Source organism: Diabrotica virgifera, chromosome 7 (genome assembly GCF_917563875.1).
Source record: "Diabrotica virgifera virgifera chromosome 7, PGI_DIABVI_V3a".
Taxonomy (NCBI): Eukaryota; Metazoa; Arthropoda; class Insecta; order Coleoptera; family Chrysomelidae; genus Diabrotica; species Diabrotica virgifera.
In genome coordinates, this window is record NC_065449.1 from 205467572 (window position 1) to 205492228 (window position 24657).

At 34.0% G+C, this 24657-nt stretch overlaps 1 protein-coding gene across 1 annotated transcript in view; it reads right to left on the bottom strand.

Moving 5' to 3' along the window:
• Nucleotides 1-22732, bottom strand: part of LOC114339667 (moesin/ezrin/radixin homolog 1) — a 298913-nt gene extending 276181 nt beyond the window's left edge. Inside the window, exons 1-2 of the mRNA XM_050657231.1 lie at nt 22568-22732; nt 21947-21989 (exon numbers count right to left, since the gene is read on the bottom strand). Of these exons, the coding sequence (XP_050513188.1) occupies nt 21947-21958 (12 nt within the window). The 5' untranslated portion in view covers nt 21959-21989; nt 22568-22732. The remainder of the gene's footprint in view (nt 1-21946; nt 21990-22567) is intronic.
• Nucleotides 22733-24657: the final 1925 nt, after the last annotated feature.

Genomic DNA, 24657 nt, shown 5'->3' on the forward strand with positions numbered 1-24657 from the left:
GCTGATATGAAATAGACAGAAACTTTGACCTAACCATAAATTTTAGGTTATGTTGTTTTTATAAATTAAATGTGATTTTTTGAGTAGAGTTATCAGATATTAGATTAAAAATGTTAGATTATTGAGAAAATTATAATATGTGTTATATATAACAATTGCAGAAAGAATTGCATGAACATGTTCTATTTAGCTGCAACTTCTTGCAGCAAGAAGTTGCTGCAAGTAATTGCACCTTTTCTGTGCAATTCTCGTGTGACACGATGCAATTTCAATTGCTGCAAGAAATTGCGCAATTACTTGCATCGTGTAAAGTGGCTATATCATACATTCACATAACAATATTTTACATAAATCTATTAATTTTAGACGAACCAGCTTATTTAGAGGACGAAAATCATCCTGATCAAGTTCCATCACAGGAAATGGTACGCAAGCCTCAAAAAAGTGCATAGGTAACATGATGTTGAAAGAACGAGGAGATTGGAAAAGAAAGAAGTAAATTGAGAGTGAGTAAAACCAATAAACACATTTATCTTATGCTTTTTCAAGTGGATATAACAACTAAAAAATAAATAATGAAGAATAATTTAATATTTTGATTTTTTGTTAAAAAATATTCTCAGCTAAGTACAGTGCGTTGGTAACAGACTGTCTCCTTATATGCAATAAACCATTAGCTCATGTGATGCTCCAGCTACAATTTGCTTAATCCATATTTTATAACTTTTCCTCAGCGTTTCGCTTTCATGTATCACATTGTTGTTAGCATTAATGGTTCTGATTTAAGTCGAGCTGCAATGCCACTTTTTTTTGAATAGCGTAGTTAACCATATATTATCTGGTAAAGTATCAAAAATGTTTCTTACAAACTTGGTGTCAGTGTTCTGCTAACTGCAAATTATATTCATATTTACCAGTTTTATGTGGACTCATTTAACTTTTCACTATTGGTTGAGAATAGTCCGTCCGCTATAACTTTTCCCATGCGGTGCGATTCATTTCAATCAAATTAAGTCAAAACAGAAAGTGAAACGTATGCCGATGTGTGTAGTATATAGTATACAGTATACAAAATGTATATACACATCGACGTTCGTTTCAATTTATGTTTTGATTTAGTTTGATTGAAAATGATTCGTACCGTATGGGAAAAGTTATAGCGGATGGACTATATCTGCATAAGTATGCTCTACAAACTCTACATAAATCACTCTGTTTATAATGATCAGCTATTGCCCAAAAATTATTAAATGAATTGAGTCATTCTTTTTTTATATAATTTCGATTTACATTTAATGTTACATTTATCGTTACATCGAGGTCCCGATTCTCTCATTTACGTTAATTTTACAGTTTTTCTAGTGTATTCTTGGTCAGAGTTCCTCAGTTTCTTCAAAATATTAATTTTGAAAACACTTGGATCTCTTTGTCTCTCCTTTCCAAGATTTTTCTTCTTTGGGAATTTTTACTTAGCAGACGTATCTAATAATAAACTAATGCCTTTGATGCAGGAAGGGGTTTTCGCTGTTGATGCTTCTTGAACATGTAATCCACTGTGAACATCAGATATAACAGTGGAAGTTAGTTCACTCGTAAATTATATAGATGTTACAATGTGTTTATAAAAATATTCATCAATAATAGAAATTTATAGTATTGTAACATTGGTTACAAAGCTTTTCCACTGAGTGATTCAAAATTTGCACTTACAATGAGGTTATTTTATTAAAAAACTTTATATTAAGGTACATAAGATAGGATAAAAGTTTTTAGATCAAAATGAAAGTTGTCCTTTGTAGATATCATTTAAGCAATAGTTGAAAAACATTATAAGTGGAGTTACAATGTTATTCATATCAGTTGTAGTTGTGATCTAAAATTTAAATTGGATTAATTTTTTTTGTAGGCTATACAGATAAATCTAAAAGTAAACATAGAGGACAATGATGCATTAGAGACTGGCATATCATCTCATACGGACAACACCGCAGGAGAGTTTTTTTATATTTGAACAATTCAGCTTCGCTTCAAAGAAAGTTGGATGCATTGGAAAAAAAATTTAAGCTCACCGTTTGGACTTACGGAAGATATTGAAAATGCTATAAAGTACGGATATTATACCGGATTTGTATATACTTTTGTAAATAATACAGGCTGTAACAAAAATACAGGTCATAAATTAAACCACATATTCTGGGACCAAAAATAGTTCGATTGAACCTAACTTACCTTAGTACAAATAAGCACACAAAAAAAGTTACAGCCCTTTGAAGTTACAAAATGAAAATCGATTTTTTCCGATATATCGAAAACTATTAGAGATTTTTTAATGAAAAGTGACATGTGGCATTGTTATGGTAGGTACATCTTTAAAAGAAATTATAGTGAAATTTGTGCACCCCATAAAAATATTATGGGGGTTTTGTTCCCTTAAACCCCCCAAACTTTTATGTATGTTCCAATTAAATTCTTATTGTGGTGCCATTAGTTAAACACAATGTTTTTAAAAGTTTTTTGCCTCTTAGTAATTTTTCGATAAATCATTTTCAATCGAGATGCGGCTTCTTTTTTAATATGTTTACGTAAAAATTTTATGGGGGTTTTGTGCCGTTAAACCTCCCAAATGTTTGTGTACGTTACAACTAAACTATTATTGCGGTTACATTAGTTAAACAGAGTGTTTTTGAAACTTTTTGCCTCTTAGTATTTTTCCGATAAGGCATCTTTTATCGAGATGTGGCTTCTTTTCTAATACGGTTCAAAATATACCTCAAACTGTAATTATTTATAAATAATTTTTCGTATTATTACCAGTACGTAACAGTATACAAATATATGGTGGATTTGACAAATATCCAAAATATCTCGACAAAAACTAGCTTTTCGAAAAAGTACTAAGAGGCAAAAAAGTTTTAGAAATATTGTTATTAACTAATGGTGCCACAATGATAATTTAATTGGAACGTACACAAAAGTTTGGGGGGGTTTAAGGGAACAAAACCCCATAAAATTTTTATGGTGTGCACAAATTTCACTATAATTTTATTTTAAGATATTCCTGTCATAAGGATGCCACATATCCGTTTTCAATAAGAAACCACAAACAGTTTTCGATATATTGGAAAAAATCCATTTTTATTTTGCAACTTCAAAGGGCTGTAACTATTTTTATGTGAACATTTGTACTAAGGTAAGTTAGGTTCAGTCGAACTATTTTTGGTCGCAGAATATGTGATTTAATTTATGACCTGTATTTTTGTTACACCCTGTATATTGTATGATATTTTAAAAGAAAATAATGAGTACCACCAGTGTTACTACAAATGTCTAGTGAATTTAGTAAGTAATTTTGCCAATTTTGTTAAATTGACAAGAAAATAATTACTAAATAGTTAGTAATTTTGCCAATTTTCACAAAATTGGCCAAAAACAAAAAAAATATCTACTAAAAACACTAGCCAGTTGTGTCGTGAGTTTAGCGAACCGACTATAACTCTTGTTAAATTAAGGTTGAGTTTACACTTTCGACTTGCCTACAGATTTAAAAATATTTTTGTCATAATATACAGTATGTCCCTGTAAGTTGGAACCATAATATGGAAAACTTTTTTATTATTCATTTTACGAAAAATAGTTGTTCTACATAAAAGGTTCTGCAATATCTAGAATCTCTGATTCAACCATCAGATAGTAAATTTTTATGGGTATTACACAGGGTATGTCAAAAAAATATGAATGTCACTCAAGAGAAAAGTAGCTTTATTTTTACAATATTGAACATTGTTATTATGAACAGTTAATTGGAAATAGAACTATATTCTAATATGGAATTACATCCTTCTAATTGAAAAAGAAATTAAAAATTTTTCTCAACATATATAATCAACATTATTTTCTGTTATTTCAATTATGATAACTTTTGTTATTAATTTTACGAAAGAAAAGTTATAGAAAGTTCTGAATGATCTAAACCCTAGAATATAACCATCTTATAGCAAATATTACCGATTTTGTATGAGGTATATAAAAAAACTGTTTTTTATGACGACAAAGACGTATAACTTCTTACGTGCGTACACAAGTACACACACTCTTTTTTATTTTTTTTAATTCGCACGAAATAATAAGAAATATCAGATGATTCCATATAAGTTTGGTCGTGTGTATTTACAATTATTATTAATAGTATTCCACTTAGTTGTTTACATTAAATAAATATTAATTCAATATTCAATAGCTTACTTTTTAAAGTACCTGACATCACCTCTTTCACAATCCATCATTTATTTCGATATCAGATAGGAGGTGTAGAAATGATAATCGATAACAATATTATTTCTAATAATGATATAAACCCAGTTCTAATTGATAGCAGTAATATTTCAGTGTAAAATTCCTATCAGAGTATTATGAGCTTAAGGTATTGCTCAAAAATGTTTTTTTGTTAGACTATATCTTTAAATTATTCTGTGGCTCAGTGGTAAGAGAGTCTACCTTTGGATCTAAGGGCAAGGGGGTTATGAGTTTTAATCTTAGTTGAGTAGGAAATTCTTCTTTATTAAAAATTAATAAATGAAAATAGTTTCTGTCCTTGTGGGATCGGTACTCATCGGAGGGACCGCAGACGTTCGGATACAATTAGCGTCTCTTTGTAGAGAAGAGACCATGAAGTCGACTTGTAAGTCGAGACCACGAAGTAACAAGACATTTACTCAACACATACACAACACATTATAGACCAAGAGGCAGCGCTAAAAATCTCTTTGAATTTACTAAAAAAGCTTTGACGAAAGAAGCTAACTTTTAACATGCCGTATCTCGGTTTGTATTGGTCTTAAAGATATTATTGGAAAAGAATTTGGTTTGTGTTACTAAAGGATACACTTTTGATATCTACAGTTTTTTGATTAAATGCATATTTTTCGAGGTATTCTCAATAAACCCTCTAAAAAAGTAGATTTTTTCGTCGAAAAACGGTTATTTTCAAGAGCGAATAACTCGAAAAATATTAGTTTTACGAAGAAAATGTAAAAAAGATTTTTTTCTTAGAATCACTTTTTCCATCGAATTACATGGTTAGAATGTAATAAAAAAATTCCCACCCCCGAGATGGGGTAGCATCCAACCCCAAGGTTTTAGCGTATGATAGCGGCATGATATAGAAAATGATCCTTGGACTATTCCCTACCTTCTGTGAAAATTTCAAGTAAATCCATGCTGGACGAAAAAATTGCGAGCCAAAATGCTTCATTTCCTCAATCGACTATTGGGGCCGACCGACCGGCTCTGTCCCGTCATACAGCTGACCGACTATAATAACTTTTATTTATATTTAATTGAGAATGTGTGTACTGATTTTCAGCCTTAGTAAATGGAAATAATTACCTTCGTAGGAAAGCAACTTTTATACCCTCTCAGTAACCCCTGTTCTACGTTTCGCTTGACCGACCGCAGTATGTTTCTCTACACACTCACAGTAATCAACTGTGAAAAATCTAGCTTTAGTAAATTCAAATAGATTTTTCAGCGCTGCCTCTCTGTCTATTACCTTATAACCAACTGTACAATCAACCCATGGGCGGCGGGGGGGGGGCGCCGGGCGTGCCCCCTGGCTTTTCGGGTGCTTTAAATTATATATGGCTATCCAAAATATACAAAATATAATGTGCAACATTTTCACGTCATTCGTTTCATTTTCATTTATTTATGAAATTCTAGAACAACAGTACAGAATGGCACCCAGACACGACGTCAAAATCATACTGGGAGACTTCAATGCCAAACTAGGTAAAGAGGACCATCTTAGAGCGGTGATCGGTACACATAGCTTACACGATAACACCAATGATAACGGATCAAGATTGGCAGAGTTCGCTGTAGCCAACAATATGGTAGTGAAAACTACACAGTTCCAAAGGAAAAATATACATAAAGTAACCTGGGTGTCAAATGACGGAATCACACGAAACCAGATAGACCACGTGCTCATCGACGGAAGACACTCTAGCAATATCATCGGCGCACACAGTTTAAGGGGAGCAGAAAGTGACTCTGACCACTTCCTGGTCAGAATAAAAATGAGAACAAGGCTAAACACGAGACATCAACACCAGAATTGACCATAGACCAGAAATTGCAAAATATAACAAACGCCATAGAAAGCGCCGCAGCGGAAACGATAGGGAAACAAAAGAATAACAAGAAGAAAAACCAGTGGTTTGACCAGGAGTGCGAACAAAGCTTACAGTAGAAAGCAATCAAGAGGCTGGAGCTACTAACGCGACCTATAGAAGAGAACAGGGAAGACTACAACAGAGTAAGGACTCAAACGAGAAGACTTTTGAGAAGAAAAAAGAAACAGTACCTAGAAGCACGAATACAGCAACTCGAGGAGGAACATAGAACCGGTCTAGACAGTTTTATAGGGACATAAAAACAATGACGGGCAACACGATCAACAGACCAAGATTTATAAAAGACGATGCAGGACAATTGCTCACTGACGACGAAGAGATAAGCCGCCAATGGAGAAAGTATTTTGAGCAACTCTTAAATACAGAAAACCCCACAACGACAGGGCAACAAAGACAGTACCAGTTAGCTGAACCTGAAATACAAGGGCCCACACTAGCTGAAGTAAAGTCCGCAATTTCGTCCCTAAAAAACCATAAAGCCCCAGGTCCAGACGGCATACAGGCGGAACTACTAAAAAAAGGGGGAGACAAACTACATCTTGAGATATGTCATCTTATAAGAGAAGTCTGGGAAAGAGAAGAAATACCGAAACACTGGCATGAAAGCCATATAATACCTATTCACAAGAAGGGAGACAAACAAATATGTCGGAACTATAGAGGAATATCGTTAATTAATACAACATACAAGATTATATCCATAATACTGTTTAGAAGATTAACTCCATACGCAGAGGAAATAATAGGCGACTACCAAAGCGGATTCAGACCGGGAAGGTCGACTATAGACCAGATCTTCGTCCTACGCCAGGTGTTGGAAAAAAACTGGGAATTCAACCGCGATGTACACCAAATCTTCGTGGACTTCAAACAAGCTTACGATTCTGTTAGCAGAGAAGCATTGTGGGAGACTATGGTAGAAATGGGAGTACCTGGAAAACTGGTACGATTAGCAAAGGTGAGCACGGAGAACGCTTCCGCACGAATCAGAGTTGGCAGCAACACGTCGGAGGAATTCCTCATTGACACCGGACTTAGACAAGGAGATCCTCTCGCCCCCCTGCTGTTTAACTTCGCACTGTAACATGTAGTAAGGAAAGCTCAGCCACAACTGACAAACGGATTTGCCGCCCAAGGATCAAAAATACTATTAGCCTTTGCGGATGACGTGGACACAATTGCACAATCCACCAGAGATGCAAAAGAAGTTTTTACCCTATTCGAGAACGGAGCCAAGGAAGTTGGTCTTAAGGTCAACGAGGACAAGACCAAGTACATGGTGGTTACGAAGAACCCAAGACCAAGGGTTAGACAAAACGTAACAATTAATGAATACAATTTTGAAGTCGTCAAAGAATTTAAGGGCTTGGGAGCGATCATAACATCTGAAAATAACTATGAAAAGGACGTGGCAGCCAGGATTATTGCAGGAAACAGGGCATATTACTCGTTAAGGACCAGCAAAAATAAGAGTATATAAGACAATAATTCGTCCCACAATAACGTATGGAAGCGAAACCTGGACTCTGAATCAGCGGGAAACAACAAAATTACTGGTACTTGAAAGAAAGATACTGCGGATTATCTATGGGCTTTGCAGAGAAGAGACAACAGGAGAATGGAGAAGAAGACACAATGATGAACTCCAGACAATATACGGAGATGAAAACATAGTACGCTACATTAAATCAAACAGAATACGATGGGCGGGTCACGTACTAAGATCAAGTGACGAAAGACTTCTAAACGCCACATTCTGGGAAAGGCCCGATGGAAAAAGGTCAGTTGGTCGCCCAAGAAAGAGATGGAAGGACGCAGTAGCCAGCGATCTACGCAAAATGGGAGTACAGCAATGGGAAATAGCTGCTCAGGACCGACAACAATGGAGGGAAATAGTAAACGCGGCCAAGACTCGCATAGAGTTGTAGAGCCAAATGATGATGATGATGAACATTTTCACGTCTGCCCCCCCCCTAAAAATTTTTATATGGGCGCCCGTGCAACAACTGTACCATGCCGATGGCCTTAGTTGTCGAGGTATTTAAGCTAAATATAAAAAAAAATCTAAAAACTGAGACTTCCTCTATGGACATCCTAAGTCTTGACGTCACAAAATTGGGAGGAGCTTATATTTGGCTCCAAACAATTTTGTTCATAATGGGTGGAATGCATAAAACGTAGTACCTGCTAATTCTTCAAGTATGTATTACATTTTTGAACATTTTAATACACTTACAAAGCATTAAATGCTTTGTAAGCGTAGTAAAACACTCACACAGCATTTGTAAGTATAGTAATGCTTTGTAAGTGTAGTAAAATCTTCAAAAATGTAGTACATACTTGAAGCATTAGCAGGTACTACGTTTTATGCATTCCACCCATCGTTAAACACTCATAAGGAATTTTTAATTTATTGTTTACGTGGTTTGTGTGACAAAATAAGACTTTTCATTTAGGTATTTAGGTAAAGAAACGTGTTAATTAAGAGATTTTTATCCGTTTTGGTCCAGGTGAGTTAATTTAATGCAATGATTAGAACGTAAACAGTGTTGAGGTTATGTTTATTTTCAATCACTAACGAATAAAAACCACCTGAGCAAAAACGAATTAAAATCTCTTAATTAGCACGTTTTTTTAACGAAATACGTAAATGAAATCTTATTTTGCCACACAAAGCACATAAATGAAAAATTCCTTATGACCATTTAACGTTACAATCAAAATTGTTTGGAGCCAATATAAGCTCCTCCCAATTTTGTGACATTTGTGACGTCAGACTTAGGCTGTCCATTATTGTGATATATTAGTTTCTTATTGTCTTTTCTCATTATTGTCAAAGAGGCGACAGTCGACAGACTACTTGAGTTCTGTCAAGAACAGAACATAATTGTTATGAATACATGGTTCAAAGTAGCAACTCGCAGCTGTCACCTATAGCCAAGTGTCGTAAGTCGTAATATATTTCAGTTCGTTCAAAGAGCGCCATTAACACCCTTACTAGTTTCACTCTCTAGAGATCATCAGAGATTGTATATAAGGCTATCTCTGAACGAACCAAACCAAGCCACCTAGTGCCGAATCACGAGAAAATAACTTGATATGGATGCCGTTGCGACATCTATCTAAAACAATTCAAAGTTTTATTTCCAGAGAAATACAACTTCTAATGAGATCAAGTTTCTGGCTACGCCTTCGTGGTTGCTATTATTTGCAAACCAAACGAATGCTGAATTAAAGACGACACAGGGAGTAGGGTTGTTCGAAAAAAACCCTTTTTTTTATTTCAGATCGCTATAGTGCGCAAAAGTTGCCATTGGTATAGACTTGAAAAAAGCACTAATTATTATGTTTTTATTAATTTGTCTTCCTGTCGCGCAATGCCATGTTAGAAAAAATTGTGAAAAACCTTAATTTTTCATATATTTTTTTAACAGGCCAGATGGTTTTAATTGCGTTCCTATCCCATGAATTAACTACTAAAAGTATGTAAAATCAATATAAATGCACTTATTATACATTTGTTTCATATCTTCCTGTCGCGCAACATAATACAAAATGAGTAAAATTAGTAGTCTTTGCAAAATTTCAAAGTTTGACTGTTTGGTACAATTAAATCATACGACTTTTAGAGATGGTGTAGTTTAACTTAATTACAATAATATATTTAAAATCCAAGCATATAAGATAAATTTTAATATTCAGGTGGAATTCGGTCGCGCAGCTTCGTCAAAAACAGCAGACTACCGAGAGACGAGGCGAAAGTGACGAATGCCAGCGAAGCGCGCGCTGCCACAAATAAAGATACATGTGGGAATACCTCTACAATGAAGTATTTGTCTTCTCCATTACAACGAACTGCTATTCCACCACCTTTTCCAACACTTAGATGAAAATACAACAGGCCCAATAGGATATTCCGGACCAATTGGAAAGGCCCTACCTGATTGTGAAAGACTACCACTTATTGATTTTAATCCTATTGATTGTGAGATTCCAAAAGTTGACAAGCGTATTCTTAGCAAGCACCAATAATTGTACTTGCTTGAGATATCAGAAGTCATCAAATCAGGACATTGTTCAGAAGACGTATCAGTGGGCACGTGATCTTATCCCAACGTCACATTCAAGATGGCTTACTACTGCAAACCGAGTTTTGCGTTTATACATCAGCGTGTCCAACCCTTCTGAAAATCTGAGAGAGATTGTCACATTCATTCTCAAATGTTATAATATGCCTATGTGGTTTGCCACAAAAATAAACCACAAATTCACAGATGGGCCTAGACATGATTACAAAATCATTGAATATTCAAGGTACTTACCAGAAGAGCTTCTTCAAGTTGTTGATCCCGTTTTACAACGGAATGCTTACTTTGTTCATCCCGAAAATTTACTTTTGGCTATGGTAACTGATGACAGAAACCATATCCGAGAGCTGGGCTTTAGGGGTATCATGAAGGAATAGCAAGCAATATCTGAATGTGACTCTATCAGAAAGTGACTCTAAACCACCAAACTTAAACTTTGAAGCTAAATAGTATTACGAAATTATCAAATGGAACACCAGTACACTGACTCCCCTCTACTGCTAAGAACATTGACTAATGAAGAGATAAAACAGTATGTGAGCAATGACTTCAAGCCTGTTATGAGTATAGATACTTTGCCATGCCATACACAGGCAGTTGAAAGATGCGTTAAACTAGTGACCGTAGCTTCAAGTAAAGTGTGTGGACACAGTTCCAGGCGGCTATATTAGAACCACATTATTGCACCGCTCAGCGATGCCAACGATTAAAATCAACAACAAATGGTAGTCTTTCACAATCAGGTAGGGCCTTTCCAATCGGTCCGGATATCCTATAGTGCCTGTTGTATTTCCATCTAAGTGTGGGAAAAGGTGGCGGAATGGCAGTTCGTTGTAACGGAGAAGACAAATACTCCATTGTAGAGGTCTTCCCACATGTATTTCTATTTGTGGCTGCGCGAGCTTCGCTGGCATTCGTCACTTTCGCCTCGCCTCTCGGTAGTCTGTCTCTCTCGCTGTTTTTGACGAAGCTGCGCGACCTAATTCCACTTGAATATCAAAATGTATCTTAGATGCTTGGATTTTCAATATATTATTGTAATTCTATTAAACTATAGCATCTCTAAAAGTCGTATGATTAAATTGTACTAAACAGTCAAACTTTGAAATTTTGCAAAAACTACTAATTTTACTCATTTTGTATTACGTTGCGCGACCGGAACATATGAAACAAATGTATAATAAGTGCATTTATATTGATTTTACATACTTTTAGTAGTTAATTCATGGTATAGGAACGCAATTAAAACCATCTGGTCTGTTTAAAAAAAATTTGAAAAATTTTTCACAATTTTTGCTAACTTCAATGGCATTGCGCGACCGGAAGACAAATTAATAAAAAAATAATAATTAGTGCTTTTTTCAAGTCTATACCAATGGCAACTTTTGCGCACTCTAGCGATCTGAAATAAGAAAAAAAGTTTTTTTCGAACCACCCTAACGGTGAGGTCTATAATTTGCACTTCAGTTCCTGCCTATTCAGCGTAACAAAATTCGTTGGAATTTTATAAAAACAAAAGAGTATAACTTCAAAAATATTATTTTCGTAATCATCAAGTATGTACCTAAATTCAAGTTTAAACCTTCTTCTATTAGGTCCCGTTAATAATTTTTGCCATGTTTTATTCTAGAATATATTTTTTTTTATTGTTAAGGAGGAAGGTTCCTTATGGGAATACGGGATGCATTAACCACTAAACAAAAAAAAAACGTTTTAAAACTAACTACAAAAAAAAAATAAGTCCAAAATACATACTTATCAAGAACTGATAGAATAACGTTTGAACTTGAATTTAGGTACTTAGGTAAAGTTCATACCGAACCCTTCTTTCAGTGCATCATAGTTTGTCGAATTTTCTCTATCGTGATTATTATACATGGAACTCAGAAAATTATGTATTCTTTGACGGATAGTTCCATACTTTCACAATGTCAAGGGGTAAAATTGCAATTGTCATTCTAGGTTAGTACATTTCGACATTTTATCGTTGACGCACTGAAAGAAGGGTTTGGGATGAACTGTAGGTACTTCTTAATTTCAAAAATGATATTTTCTACATGGTTTTTAAAACTTGAAAATCGTCAATTTTCGTTTTTTTTTTTTTAGTTTTAAATTGTTTATAACTTGAAAACAATCAACTTAAATTACAAAAGACCTTTTTTATTTCGAATGATCCAAAAAATCTAAAAATCTACCGGGCCGAAAAATTTTTAGTAAAATTTATAAAAAAAAGTAATTTTTTAATTGTTACTATAGTCAGGACAAAATTATATCGGGCACCTCTTGTTTTATATAATTTTTAACATACTAAATTACATGTCATATTATCAAATAATTTTTATCCATTAAACAGATCGGTGCAGTTCGTCCTTATATCAGATCTTAGACTAGAACATTTCTGTATATTCAATTTGCACAAAATATTCTTAGACTGGAATTTTTAAAGAAAATATTTAAGGCCGCAAGAACTTATTAATACTTTTTAGGATTCCTCCTCTAGCACACAAAGGAGAAAAGTATCTATATTTAGATAAGCAAGGTGACAGCACTTTATTAATAGAAAGCAATGCTCCGTTTTCATTTTACTTTTATTTTCACTAAAGCTAATTTTAATTCAGATTTATTGTGGAAAGAAACATGTAGGCATTGCCCCTAGTAGATAGATTCTCGGGTATTGCATTGCTGTTGGTAAAAATAATTAATTTTTTTAACATCCCATTTATTTACAATCTGTAATAATGGTAGGGGAGCAAAGTATGCTAAATGTGCAGTCGCTCGAGCGCTGGGGGAACCTATTGGGTTGTGATTATTAGGTCCTAAAACCAAAAAAATTAAGTAAAATTTTCCATTTTAGTGGGGACACTCCATTTTTTAATTTAATTTTCCATTTCCAACATCGTTTTTTCCGATTATAGCGCCATCTATCCATAATTCGAAAAATGTTTTGAATAAAAGTTGCTTATTTTTACGTAAAGAATCCAAATCTGCAATAAAAATTTGGGGCTCCTATTTAAGATTTTAAAGTAACCCCCACCCCACTTCATTGGAGGGTCGTGTTTGGTACCATTCGATAGTTTTTTCAAAAATATTGAATAAGTGTATTTTGCAGTTTTTCGATCTGATGTTTATTTTAAATCTGATTTGTATATAAAATTTTAATGGGGGTTATGTTTGATATCACAGGGTGAGTTGGGAGATCTAAGAACCAGGGATGAGGTGAAGCAACAAAAATTAATAGAGCATGAAGGGAGACAAAGAAGAAACAACTTGATTTTCAGGGGATTGTTCCGGTAGAGAACCTTGTATTCCTGTCATTAAAAGATTTTTTTCAGATATGCTTGGAATCCAGGAAGAAATCAGAGTGAACAGGGCACATCCACTAGGTCTAACCAGGTTAAAAGGTCCGATCATTACACACATTCCTTGGGATGATGACATAGCGCTAGTATTTAAGAATATAAAGAAACTTAAAAATACCAAGATTGATGTTGACAGAGACTATACAAAAGAGGGTAGGTGGAAAACTTACAGAGGGTAGGTGGCAACATTAAGAAAAGTCATGAAAAAGATTAAAGAACAGAACTGTGAAATTATGGTGAAACTCGTATTTGATAAACTTTTGGTAGTCAGTGCGATATTCTTGGGATGATCAGTTCGGCCTAATGTGCGGTACAGAAAATGGGTCTGAAAAGTTATTAAAGGACTGGAACATCAGTTTGAACTTAAACATGGACACGAAGCAACAAGTAGAATATACCATGGAGTTGGGGAAGGGTCGGTGTAGAAGGCAGGGAGAATTATTTAGAGTCTATCGATACTTTTGAAACATTTAGAATATTGTATTATAATGTAGGAGGGATTAAGACATTGCTCAGGGCACCAGAATTTAATGATTATGTAATTATTTTCATATACATTTTTATATTAAGTGAAACTCATGTTGAGAAGGTCTCTAGTTCTGTATATGATAATTTATTTGATAGTTTTAGGACTTTTGTTGTGCATGCCACTAGAACAAGCTCATTTGGTAGGGCTAGTGGGGGAATGATCTGTGGGATAAAGCCAGAATTGAAACCTAGGTATATAGAGATAGAGGGACAGATGGTAATTCAACTGACCATGTTTCTCCCCTCTCTGACCTCTCCCAAAAGTGGGAGAGAGATTTTTTTAATTTGGAAAGGGTTGTTGTTGACATCACAGAGCAGAGAGGTGGAGAGTCGATTCTAATGATTGGAGATGTAAATGGAAGAAGAGGAGAAGAGTCTAGTCTAGATATAGGGATAGAAGGGTGCGAATACGTTGGTGTATTGGAACCGGTAAGAACATCTATTAAAGACAAAATAGCCAATGCTCAGGGAAGGAGGATTATAGGACTTTGTGAGGAAAATGATATGATAATTTTGAATGGTAGGACTCCAGGTGATCATAAGGGTGAATTCACTTTTGTAGGTACTATGGGGAGTTCTGTAATAGATTTGGCGTGCATTTCAAGGACATTAGTGCAGAGATTGGGGGATTTCTCAGTAGGTTTTGAATACTTTTCAGATCATCAGCCAATAATCCTGGAGCTCAAGATGGTGAGGGATCAGAGGCAGGTACAAAATGAAGACATTTTACCGTTACTACCTAAACTTAAATGGACAAAACAAGATGCGAAAAATTTTGAAAATAAAATAGAAGAACGTATTCAGCGGATAGACGTGAATAGATGATAGCGTGATAGACAGTTGTCTATCATATTTTTGTCAATTTATTCTTTGATTTTGAACCTCACGATTAATGTATGTACCATGGTGAATTTGTGATAATGGGGAAGGTCATTGGGCATGTACCATGGTGCAAGGTCTTCAATTGGAATCTTTCCAGGATATCAATATTGGATCTCGACGCAGATCCCCACAGTTGAATTCCATAGCTCCATATTGGCTTTATCACTGACTTTTATACTAGAATTTTATTGTACAAATTCAGTTGTGATTTTTTACTAAATGTTAAAATAATTAAGGGGGTCGGTACATTGTTTCGACTCCAATGCTATTTAAATGGGATTAATTTTTTTCTAATCCTGAGAAAACTAGTAAGTATTTTTGAAGAATTTAAATGCAGAATGAAAGACTATGTTCTTACCGAGGGCCAAAAGTTCCTGAAAACTTCTATGATGTTTATTTTAATAAGTTACAGGGATGAAAAACTAAGAGAAAATGTAGTGTGTAGTAGAACTACTACTGTAGTTGAGAGGAAGGACTTGTCTTATTTTGTATAGCAGGTCAGTGTGCCAAATCTTATCAAAAGCCTAAGAGGCATCCAAACGTTATTTTGGATGCAGAACATTATTTTTTCTTCTCTTTTACTAGACAAGTATTTTGCTTTTATTTTAACTAAAGCTAATTTTAATTCAAATTTAATATGGAAAGAAACATGTAGACATTGCTCCTAATAGATTCTCGGGATATTGCATTGGTGTTGGTAAAAATAATTAATAAAAGATTAGTGAGCACTATGGAAAATTTCTTTGAACTTGTAAGTACCTAACTTTAATGAGGTTGCGTATTAGATTTTGTTTTTATTTAAATCAATTTAAAATGTCCCCATAAATGATACTAGTATTATCTCTTTTATCTTTTATTATATTTTTATCTTGGATGTCCATGTGCTTATAGTTGTTAACCCTTAACAAATCATTTTTTTTTTCTAAATGCTATCAGAAACAATTGTTTTATTAATTTATTTGCTTTATATTATCCACCTTCATGCAGAATATGGAGATCCCGCCAATTTCCATTTTTTCAATAAGGTCAATAAGGCATCTTGTTTTTTCTTGTAACATCCTTTGTCTATTTTCCTGTACCTTATAATCTAATTTTGAATATTATACTTGAACCGTTAAACTCACTTTTGGAGAATGTATACATTCACAATGGAAGTTGTCTTTAAATTTGAGTAATTCTTTAACAACTAAATATTGAAAATCAGTTTGCAATTATCGCCCTGTTCAACCTCATTTTTGATGAAATAGGCCAATAGGCGATAGCAATCAAGATACTGAATATACTTTCAAATGTATATTTCTTACGTCAATAGATAGTTATATGTAGTAGCGTAATAGAACGAACCATTTAATCAGGAAGTTTACCAAAATTGTGGCTAATATCTCAAGCGTTTGGAAAAATTATGACGAATTCCAAAACAGACTAAAATAATAAAAATATTTGGAATCATGATTATGTTTCGAGTATAATGATATAGTGCCACATAAATAAGAATCTTGATAAAAGTAATTAATAATGTATTATTGGCCAACTGGAAAATTAATTGAACTTTTGTTGTTTATTTGGCTTTATATGACTGCGGACACTAAATCCATTCGCCATTAATTGAACTTGTGACAATTGAAATATGTATTGCCAAGAAATGACTTCCAGTTAAAGCACTTTGAACAATTCTCTTATACCATTAGCAAATTTTTCCAGAGTAAACAAGGATTTTATTGTGGTATGTAGGTAATAATAGGTAATAGGTAGTCTACCTATCTGGAAGACCATAAAGCACTTTGAACAATTCTCTTATACCATATGTAAATTTTTCCAGAGTAAACAAGGATTTTATTGTGGTATTTAAAGAATAACAGGTAATAGGTGGTCTACCTATCTGGAAGAAAAATGTTAAACAAATACAGTAGAACCTGATTACCTGAGCTCCACAGTACCGAATGTGGGACAGATAACTGAAAAGGAAATTGGTTAAAGGAAAAGAAGAAACAACTAAAGAAGCCAACTTTGGTAGAACTTTGTTCTACCAAATGTATTTTTAAAGAACCTAAGAATAATGGGGAGGTTTTTAGTTATCCATGTGATGTTTGTAAAAAAGTTTTATGTAAAAGTTGCTCAGGTGTCAGTGCTACAGAGATTCGTTGCCTCGTGTTATCATCACGCATTTTTCCCTACCTTTGTGGAGATTGTGTGTCGGTAATAAAGTCAGCAGTAAGTCTTGATAACAGAGTCAGAGCCCTGGAGGATGCCTTAAGTGAGGTCAAAATTGACAACAGCCAGAAAATCGAGGAGCTCGAGAAACAAGTTGGTGTGATAGCAGACGAAGTTAAGAGTATGAGAACTAGTTTTTCATCATGTCTTGATGATATTTAAAAGGGATCTTTCCATTATTAAAAGTTCCACCACCTCATCGTCTACACAGGGTGGCTCCGGGAATACTGCACCAGTGGCACATAATAATGTGATGTTTGAAGTGTCTGAGAGGCAAAAGAGAGCATGTAACTTAATGATGTTTAATTTAATCCAAAACAATGAGGAAGACGACTTATCTAGAGCCAACGACATCCTCTTGGGTATGTCAGACTCCCCAGTCAACATACTGAGCTCAGCCAGAATTGGGAAATGCAATAAAAATGGACATCAATCATTACGCCTAACCCTTGAGTCTCCTGAGATTGTTCGTTCAATCTTGAGGAACAAAAGAAGACTCGATAGAAGCTTAAAAGTGTTTATTGAGGCTGACTTAACTAAAGAACAATGTGCAGAGGTTAATTCTCTGAAAACAGAACTTAAAGAAAGGCAGCGTAATGGTGAATCAAATCTCATTCTAAAATATGTAAACGGTATACCAAAATTGCTCACAAAAAACATAGAAAATCAACAGAATTAAAAGTTCAAGCCACTTCGTCAATACCTGTTTATTTTCAGAATGTCAGAGGTCTGCGAACAAAACTTAATCTACTCTATGAGAATATATCATACTCACAATATGACATTATAGTGCTAAATGAAACATGGTTGACTAGTGACATTAACAATTCTGAACTACAAATGTTCGACTATAACATCCACCGAAAGGATAGATCTTTATCAACAAGCATTTTTTCTCGTGGAGGTGGGGTGCTTATAGCTATCCGTAAAACAATATCTAGCACAGTTTTGTTAGCAAGTAACAGTGTTGAACATTTGTTTGTTAAAATTGAAGTTGGAAGCAATAAGATCATCATTGCTACTGCTTATTTCCCACCACGAAGTGAACCAGGGAAATATTGGGAGTTTACGGAGAATGTGGAGAAACTATCGGATGAAAATCTGGATCACAAGCTTTGTATCCTTGGGGACTTTAACCTTCCTTACTGTAACTGGTCCAAGGATGGAATGTCTTCAGTGGGTACCCCTTTGATAGGAGCTTCACCTCGTGAAGTTGAATCCATACAGATTCTCTCAGCTTCATGTTCATACCATAACCTTTATCAAGTCAACTCCATTAAAAATGCACACAACAATTTGCTGGATCTGATTTTCATGGACGATGGCGAAGCTAAGATATCAACAGCAGAGATAGTCCTACTTCCTTTGGATATTCATCATCCACCTATATCTTTTGAATTTAAGTGTGAATCATGTGTTAACAACCCTGGACTGACTGGTGATGCTTTTTATAGAGATTTCCATGCGATGAACGTCCTAGATGTTACAAGTTTTCTTTCTCAATTTAATTGGGATAATTTGTTTAAAAATAAGTCTCTTGATGACATGATCAGTATTTTTTACGATATTATACACTTAACAATTGATCTTTATGTTCCTGTTAAAAAGTATTCAGCAAAGAAATTTCCGGTGTGGTTTTCTCCTGATCTCAAAGTTACAATTATTCAGAAAAAGAAAGTTCACAAAGAATATCTAAGAACTAAATCCCCCACTCTCTTTAATGAGTTTTCTGCATTAAGGGCTCAATGTAAACGCTTAAAACAACAATGTTATCGTGATTACATTGCATTAACTGAATCATCTCTCAGGGATAATATTAGAAATTTTTGGAAATTTGTTAGTAATAAAAATAGCAAACCTAATATACGATCAGTTGTACACTATAATAATATCACTGGTTCTAGTGGTACAGAAATTGTTAATTTGTTTGCTGAATACTTTTCAAAAACTTATAGTGATGGAGATTGTGATTTACAGGATAATATTTTAGATTCTGGTGACATCAACTTATCACAATTTACTATTCGCGGTGTGCAAGTACTTGGAAAGGGAAACGAGAAACGACCGTGCGCGAGTCACGGAGAATATTTCAACTATCTTAAATAATTCATATTGTCAATTGAAATTGTCAAATTGACGTATATTTCATACCTTCTGTCATTGAAGCAGAAAAATTATATATTGCTCCACAATATTGATATGATATGCAATTATTATATAAAGGTAAATTTAATTAATTGTATTTTGCTTGCAGTACTGCATTTTAATAACTGATTTTATTTACTACATACAATTGTTTACGTTTGATAAACATAACCTGCATCTTATTTTTTCTTCTTATTATTTTTTTGGACTATGGTCTTGACAATTATCCAGCAACCAGGACTAATATAATTGGCCAATATAATTAAAAGTGCGAAAAAAAGTACAGAGCGTAGAAATAGAGGTCACTTTGCCGAACTTGCACGGTCCCAATATCTCAATTTGTCATTTCTATTTCGTCTATATATGAAAAACTTTCCATTTTGGGTAGCAACAAGGGGCCAGGTCCAGATGGTCTTCCACCTTCTTTTCTTAAACACTTAACTTTTTACTTTCGAGACCTCTTTTTCACATTTTTAACCTGTCATTAAAGACCGGGATGTTACCAGACTACTGGAAAACTAGCTTTATTACCCCAATACTAAAATCTGGAGATAAGTCCCAAGTGAACAATTATCATCCGATTAGCATTCTGAGTTGTATTCCCAAAGTTTTTGAGAGTCTTGTTTGTGACTATTTGTCAGCAAGTTTAAAATGCTGTTTTATCGACCAGCAATTTGGATTTCTCTCTAGCCGCTCCACTGAACTTAATTTATTGTCATTTACCGACTTCCTTGTGGAATCTCTTGAAGGTGGCTTCCAGGTTCATGCTGTATACACAGACTTTACAAAGGCCTTTGACCGGGTAAATCACAAGATTTTAATCAATAAGTTGAGAGGTCTGGGTATCCAGGGTGAACTTTTAGAATGGTTGTTATCCTACCTATCTGAAAGAATACAAATAGTGCGTGTTCAGGGTTTTCAATCGTTTGAAATTCCTCAGGAGTACCTTCAGCAGTGCCACAAGGGTCACACCTTGGACCCCTTCTATTCAATATCTATGTTAATGATATTGCCTCCTGTTTCCACTTTGCTTTTTTCCTAATGTTTGCTGACGATTTAAAATTATATTTGAAAATCGAGAATGATGGTGATTGTCAAAAATTACAATCTGACTTGGATCGGTTGAGCTATTGGTGTGATAACAAAGGAATGGAACTTAATGTTAAAAAGTGTCACTTCAAGGTTTTTGGTCGAAATAGAACTCCTGCAAATCATATCTATACTATTAAGGATTGTCCTTTAGACTCTGTATGTCAGATAAAAGACCTAGGTGTTGTGCTCGATTCCAGCTTATCCTACATCCCCCATATCTCATCTATTGTCTCAAAATCACTTTAACTTTTAGGGTTTATCAAATGTTGTGCAAAAGACTTTCTAAATATCCCATCCATAAAAGTATTGTATTGTTCACTTGTGAGACCTCACCTAGATTACTGTTCATGTGTTTGGTCTCCACACTATAACACCCATATTCTAGCTATTGAGAGAGTTCAGCACAAGTTCTTAAGATTTGTTGCATTTAAACAAAATCAGAGGGTTGATGAAATTAACTATTCTAATATAGAAAAGTCACTCAACATAACCTCTCTCCAAATCCGACGCATGCATAAGGATCTCACAATGTTTTATAATATACTACACTCCAATAATTTTAGTCCTCAACTATTGGAGAAAATTAGCCTCCATGTTCCCAGTAGACAAACGAGGCTAAATCAACCTTTTTACATTAGACCACATCGCACTAACGATGGACACAACTCCTTCATGTCCAGAACACCTAGATTTGCTAACCAATATTCGGAAGGTTTAGATTGTTACAGTTTTCCAAATAAATTTAAAGCTCAGCTTAAAAACTGTGCGTGATAACTTGATATCCTTGTGTTTTGTACATTTTTTGTTAATGTTTGTTATTTATTTAATGTTCTTAGTTTGTATGATTAAAATTTTTAAATTTACTTTAGGTTAGGTTATAAATCTCTTGTGATTAATGTTTATACTGTATTTTAATTGGGTGATTACCCGTTGATAAATGAAATAAATAAATAAGAATTCTGGACGGAGGTATGTATAATTCTAGAACAGGAAAATTTGTGGCTATTAAAAAAGACCTGTGTACCAACAAATGATGTTTGAAATGTTCAAATAGGGTATTTGGAGAAACGAGAGAGATATTGTTTAAAGAGTGTTGGGTGTTAGGATCCTTGCAAAGATGGCAAGATTATTTGGCTTCTTGTGTTCAGTCACTTGAATAATTGAACTATTGAGAGTGTTGGGTGTTAGTTTTAGGAATTCATAAAACAATTACAGTATTTCCTGTAAAACTTGCTGTATTTCCTGTAAACCTAATAATGGTAAACCACAAGAGCAGATATTAAAAAAATCCCTAAGGAGAAATTTTTGTATCCACCCGGTACAGTCTCACCTAGATAAACACAGCAACAGGTGTCTGTGAAACGTGTCTAAATCATTTGTAGACAGTATAAAAACGTTTACCATGTAATCAAAGTTAAATGGAAAAGAATTAAATTGCTGTACTTACTTGTTTAGGCATCTTGTTTGTTTGTGCTGTCAAACAATCCTATCTGCAAAAGATAATTGTTAAAATTTAAAAAGAAAGTCACTAATAGGTGTCAATAGATAAAAGAAGGGATTGTTCAGGTTCAGACTTAATATATTTGCATAATTGTCTACGGTATTATGTAAAAATGCTAAACGAAACTGGTTTTTCGAAAATTTAATTTGAAGAAATAGAGTTATTGGTGACTTGAATAAAAATTAGTAAACGTGAAAAGAGAGCTTCACCGCTACCAGACGATAAAAATGCGAAAGAGTGCGAAATTTTAAACCTGAAAAAAGGTGAAGAATAAGTACCCTATACGCGTTTTAAGTTTCCATCTTCATATTTCGTTAATCAAATTAACTACCTGTCACAGAAAACCTGTTTTGTACAATGTAAATAAAACGGTAAAATCCTTTTCTGGAATTACAATACGAAATTTCATGGAAAAGTTCCATTAATTTGCTTTATTTAGTGTGTGTTGCAATCGTGTACGACAGGTAAAACGTCGTTGCAAAGTTTAATCGCCGGTACATGACATTATGGCGCTAACGCGTTGCTTTATATTCGCTAAAATTTACAAAATCAGGCAATGAGACTTACCGGAAATTTTTCAATTAAAGAGTTTATACACTTTAGTCCACCGCATGAAGTTTCACACGCGATATTTTTCGGGCACACACCCTTTACACACACGAGACAACTTATCGTGACAAATTGTCAAGATTCAGCTAAATGTTGGAAACTTGTTCGTGAATCAGCCGCTAGGACAGTTGACGTTGACGGCACACATGCTGCCACCTCTGAGGAATGTAAGGAACTACGAGGTGGTTCTATTTTTAAAGATTTCTGTTTAAATGAGGATGAACATCTAAAAATATCTGCACTCATATGCACTTGATCTTCATAATTTACCAGGGTCAGGGTCATTTATGGACCAATGTAATTTATTTGTTGAGTGGCATTGACAATGTTCAATTAAATTTTATCTGACTTTTCAGCGGCAATAAAAAAAATGCTTTATCTGTGTCATCATGGTACATGGTGTCATCTGCGATTCTAAGGTGCGTCAATATTTCGCCATCAATAGGTACAGTTGATCATACCTGCGGCGAGATAAAACACATATTTGATAACTTAAATTTTACCCCGTGATAGGAGGAGTAGTAGCAAACTTAGTGTCACTTGCTGTTGCGTTTAGTAAATTTTAATTTCCTTATCATCGACTTATTTCGTATGCTTTAAATGATGACGCACGGGTAAAGATTCCTGGACTCAACTGTACCTACCAAGGGCAGCTGTGAAAGTTTAGAGGAAATGATGTCCCCCTCCGTGTATTATTCATCTACAGGGTGATTGATTAGTAGGGTAAAGCTCATAATAGCTCCGCTATAGTAATAGATATCAATAAAAGTTAATAACAAAAATTTTAGCCACCTTTGAGCTTCACATTACAAAATTAGGTAGTTAGAATGTTAAAGGGTGTTCGATAACACAGTGGCAGACCAAACTTATGTTTTTTTGAAATGGAATATGGAATGGAACACCCTATATTTTATTTTAAATTCGAAATCCTGTTAACTTCTCCATCACAAAAATATAAAGGTTTGTTATGTTATACAGGGTATTTACAAAGTTATAACCAATTTTATATGAAAATCGTAACAAGTTCAACTCCCTGTATAAATAAAAATAAGCAAAACAACAATGGTTTATTAATGCCATATTTTTTAACGTATTGTCAAAATTTTCAAGAATGGTCGATATTGCTAATTTTCTTTATATCAAATACAGGGTGAGTCAAAACGCAAGTACATTATTTTCTCAGTAATTTTAAATGGAACACCCTGTATTTTATATCACTATTGAAAAGTACCATTATCGTACTTTAATTTTTAGATAACATTCCCTATGTCTAAATTTATTAGTTTTCGAGATATTTTCATTTTTCAATGGACCAGTAGCGTCGCCACCCAAATCACCAGAATTTAATAAACTGGACTGATTTTTTTGGGGTTACGTTAATAATGAAGTTTATAAAATACCTCCAACAACAAGGGATGAGATGAAAAATAGAATACAAAGTGTATTTCGATGTGTTAATTTACAAATGCTCCGTAGAGTAAGTAGCTCATTCAATGATCGTTTTTAGGCGTACATAAATGTGTTAGGAGATAATTTTGAACACATTATGTAATTAAATATTAAAAATATTTTATTAAAAGTAGCTTCTAATTTTTTCAAACATGTTTTTTTGCAAAATGTATTACTGATAAATTATGTTTCGTTCTTTATTTGTTACATTGTTACTTTTACATACAAAAGTAGTGTTTAATTGTCTTCACAAAATATTGTATTTTGTGTTTGTGTGTTTTTTTGTAAAATTTATTATTAATTTTCTTTGTTTATTTGTTGCATTTACATAAAAAGATAGTTTTTAATTGTTTCAAAAATGTTGCATGTAGTGGTTGTGTTTTTGTTTGTAAAATGTATTACTAATAAATAATTTTTATTTATTTATTTGCTACAGTGTTACATTGATTACCGGATTGATAATCGGTAATCTTCAATTGTCAATTCAGTCAGCATGGCTTACTTAAAATTTAGATAAATTTAAACACCTAAAATAATTTGCTCTGAAAAGTGAAAATATCTCGAAAACTAATAAATTTGGACATACGGAATGTTATATA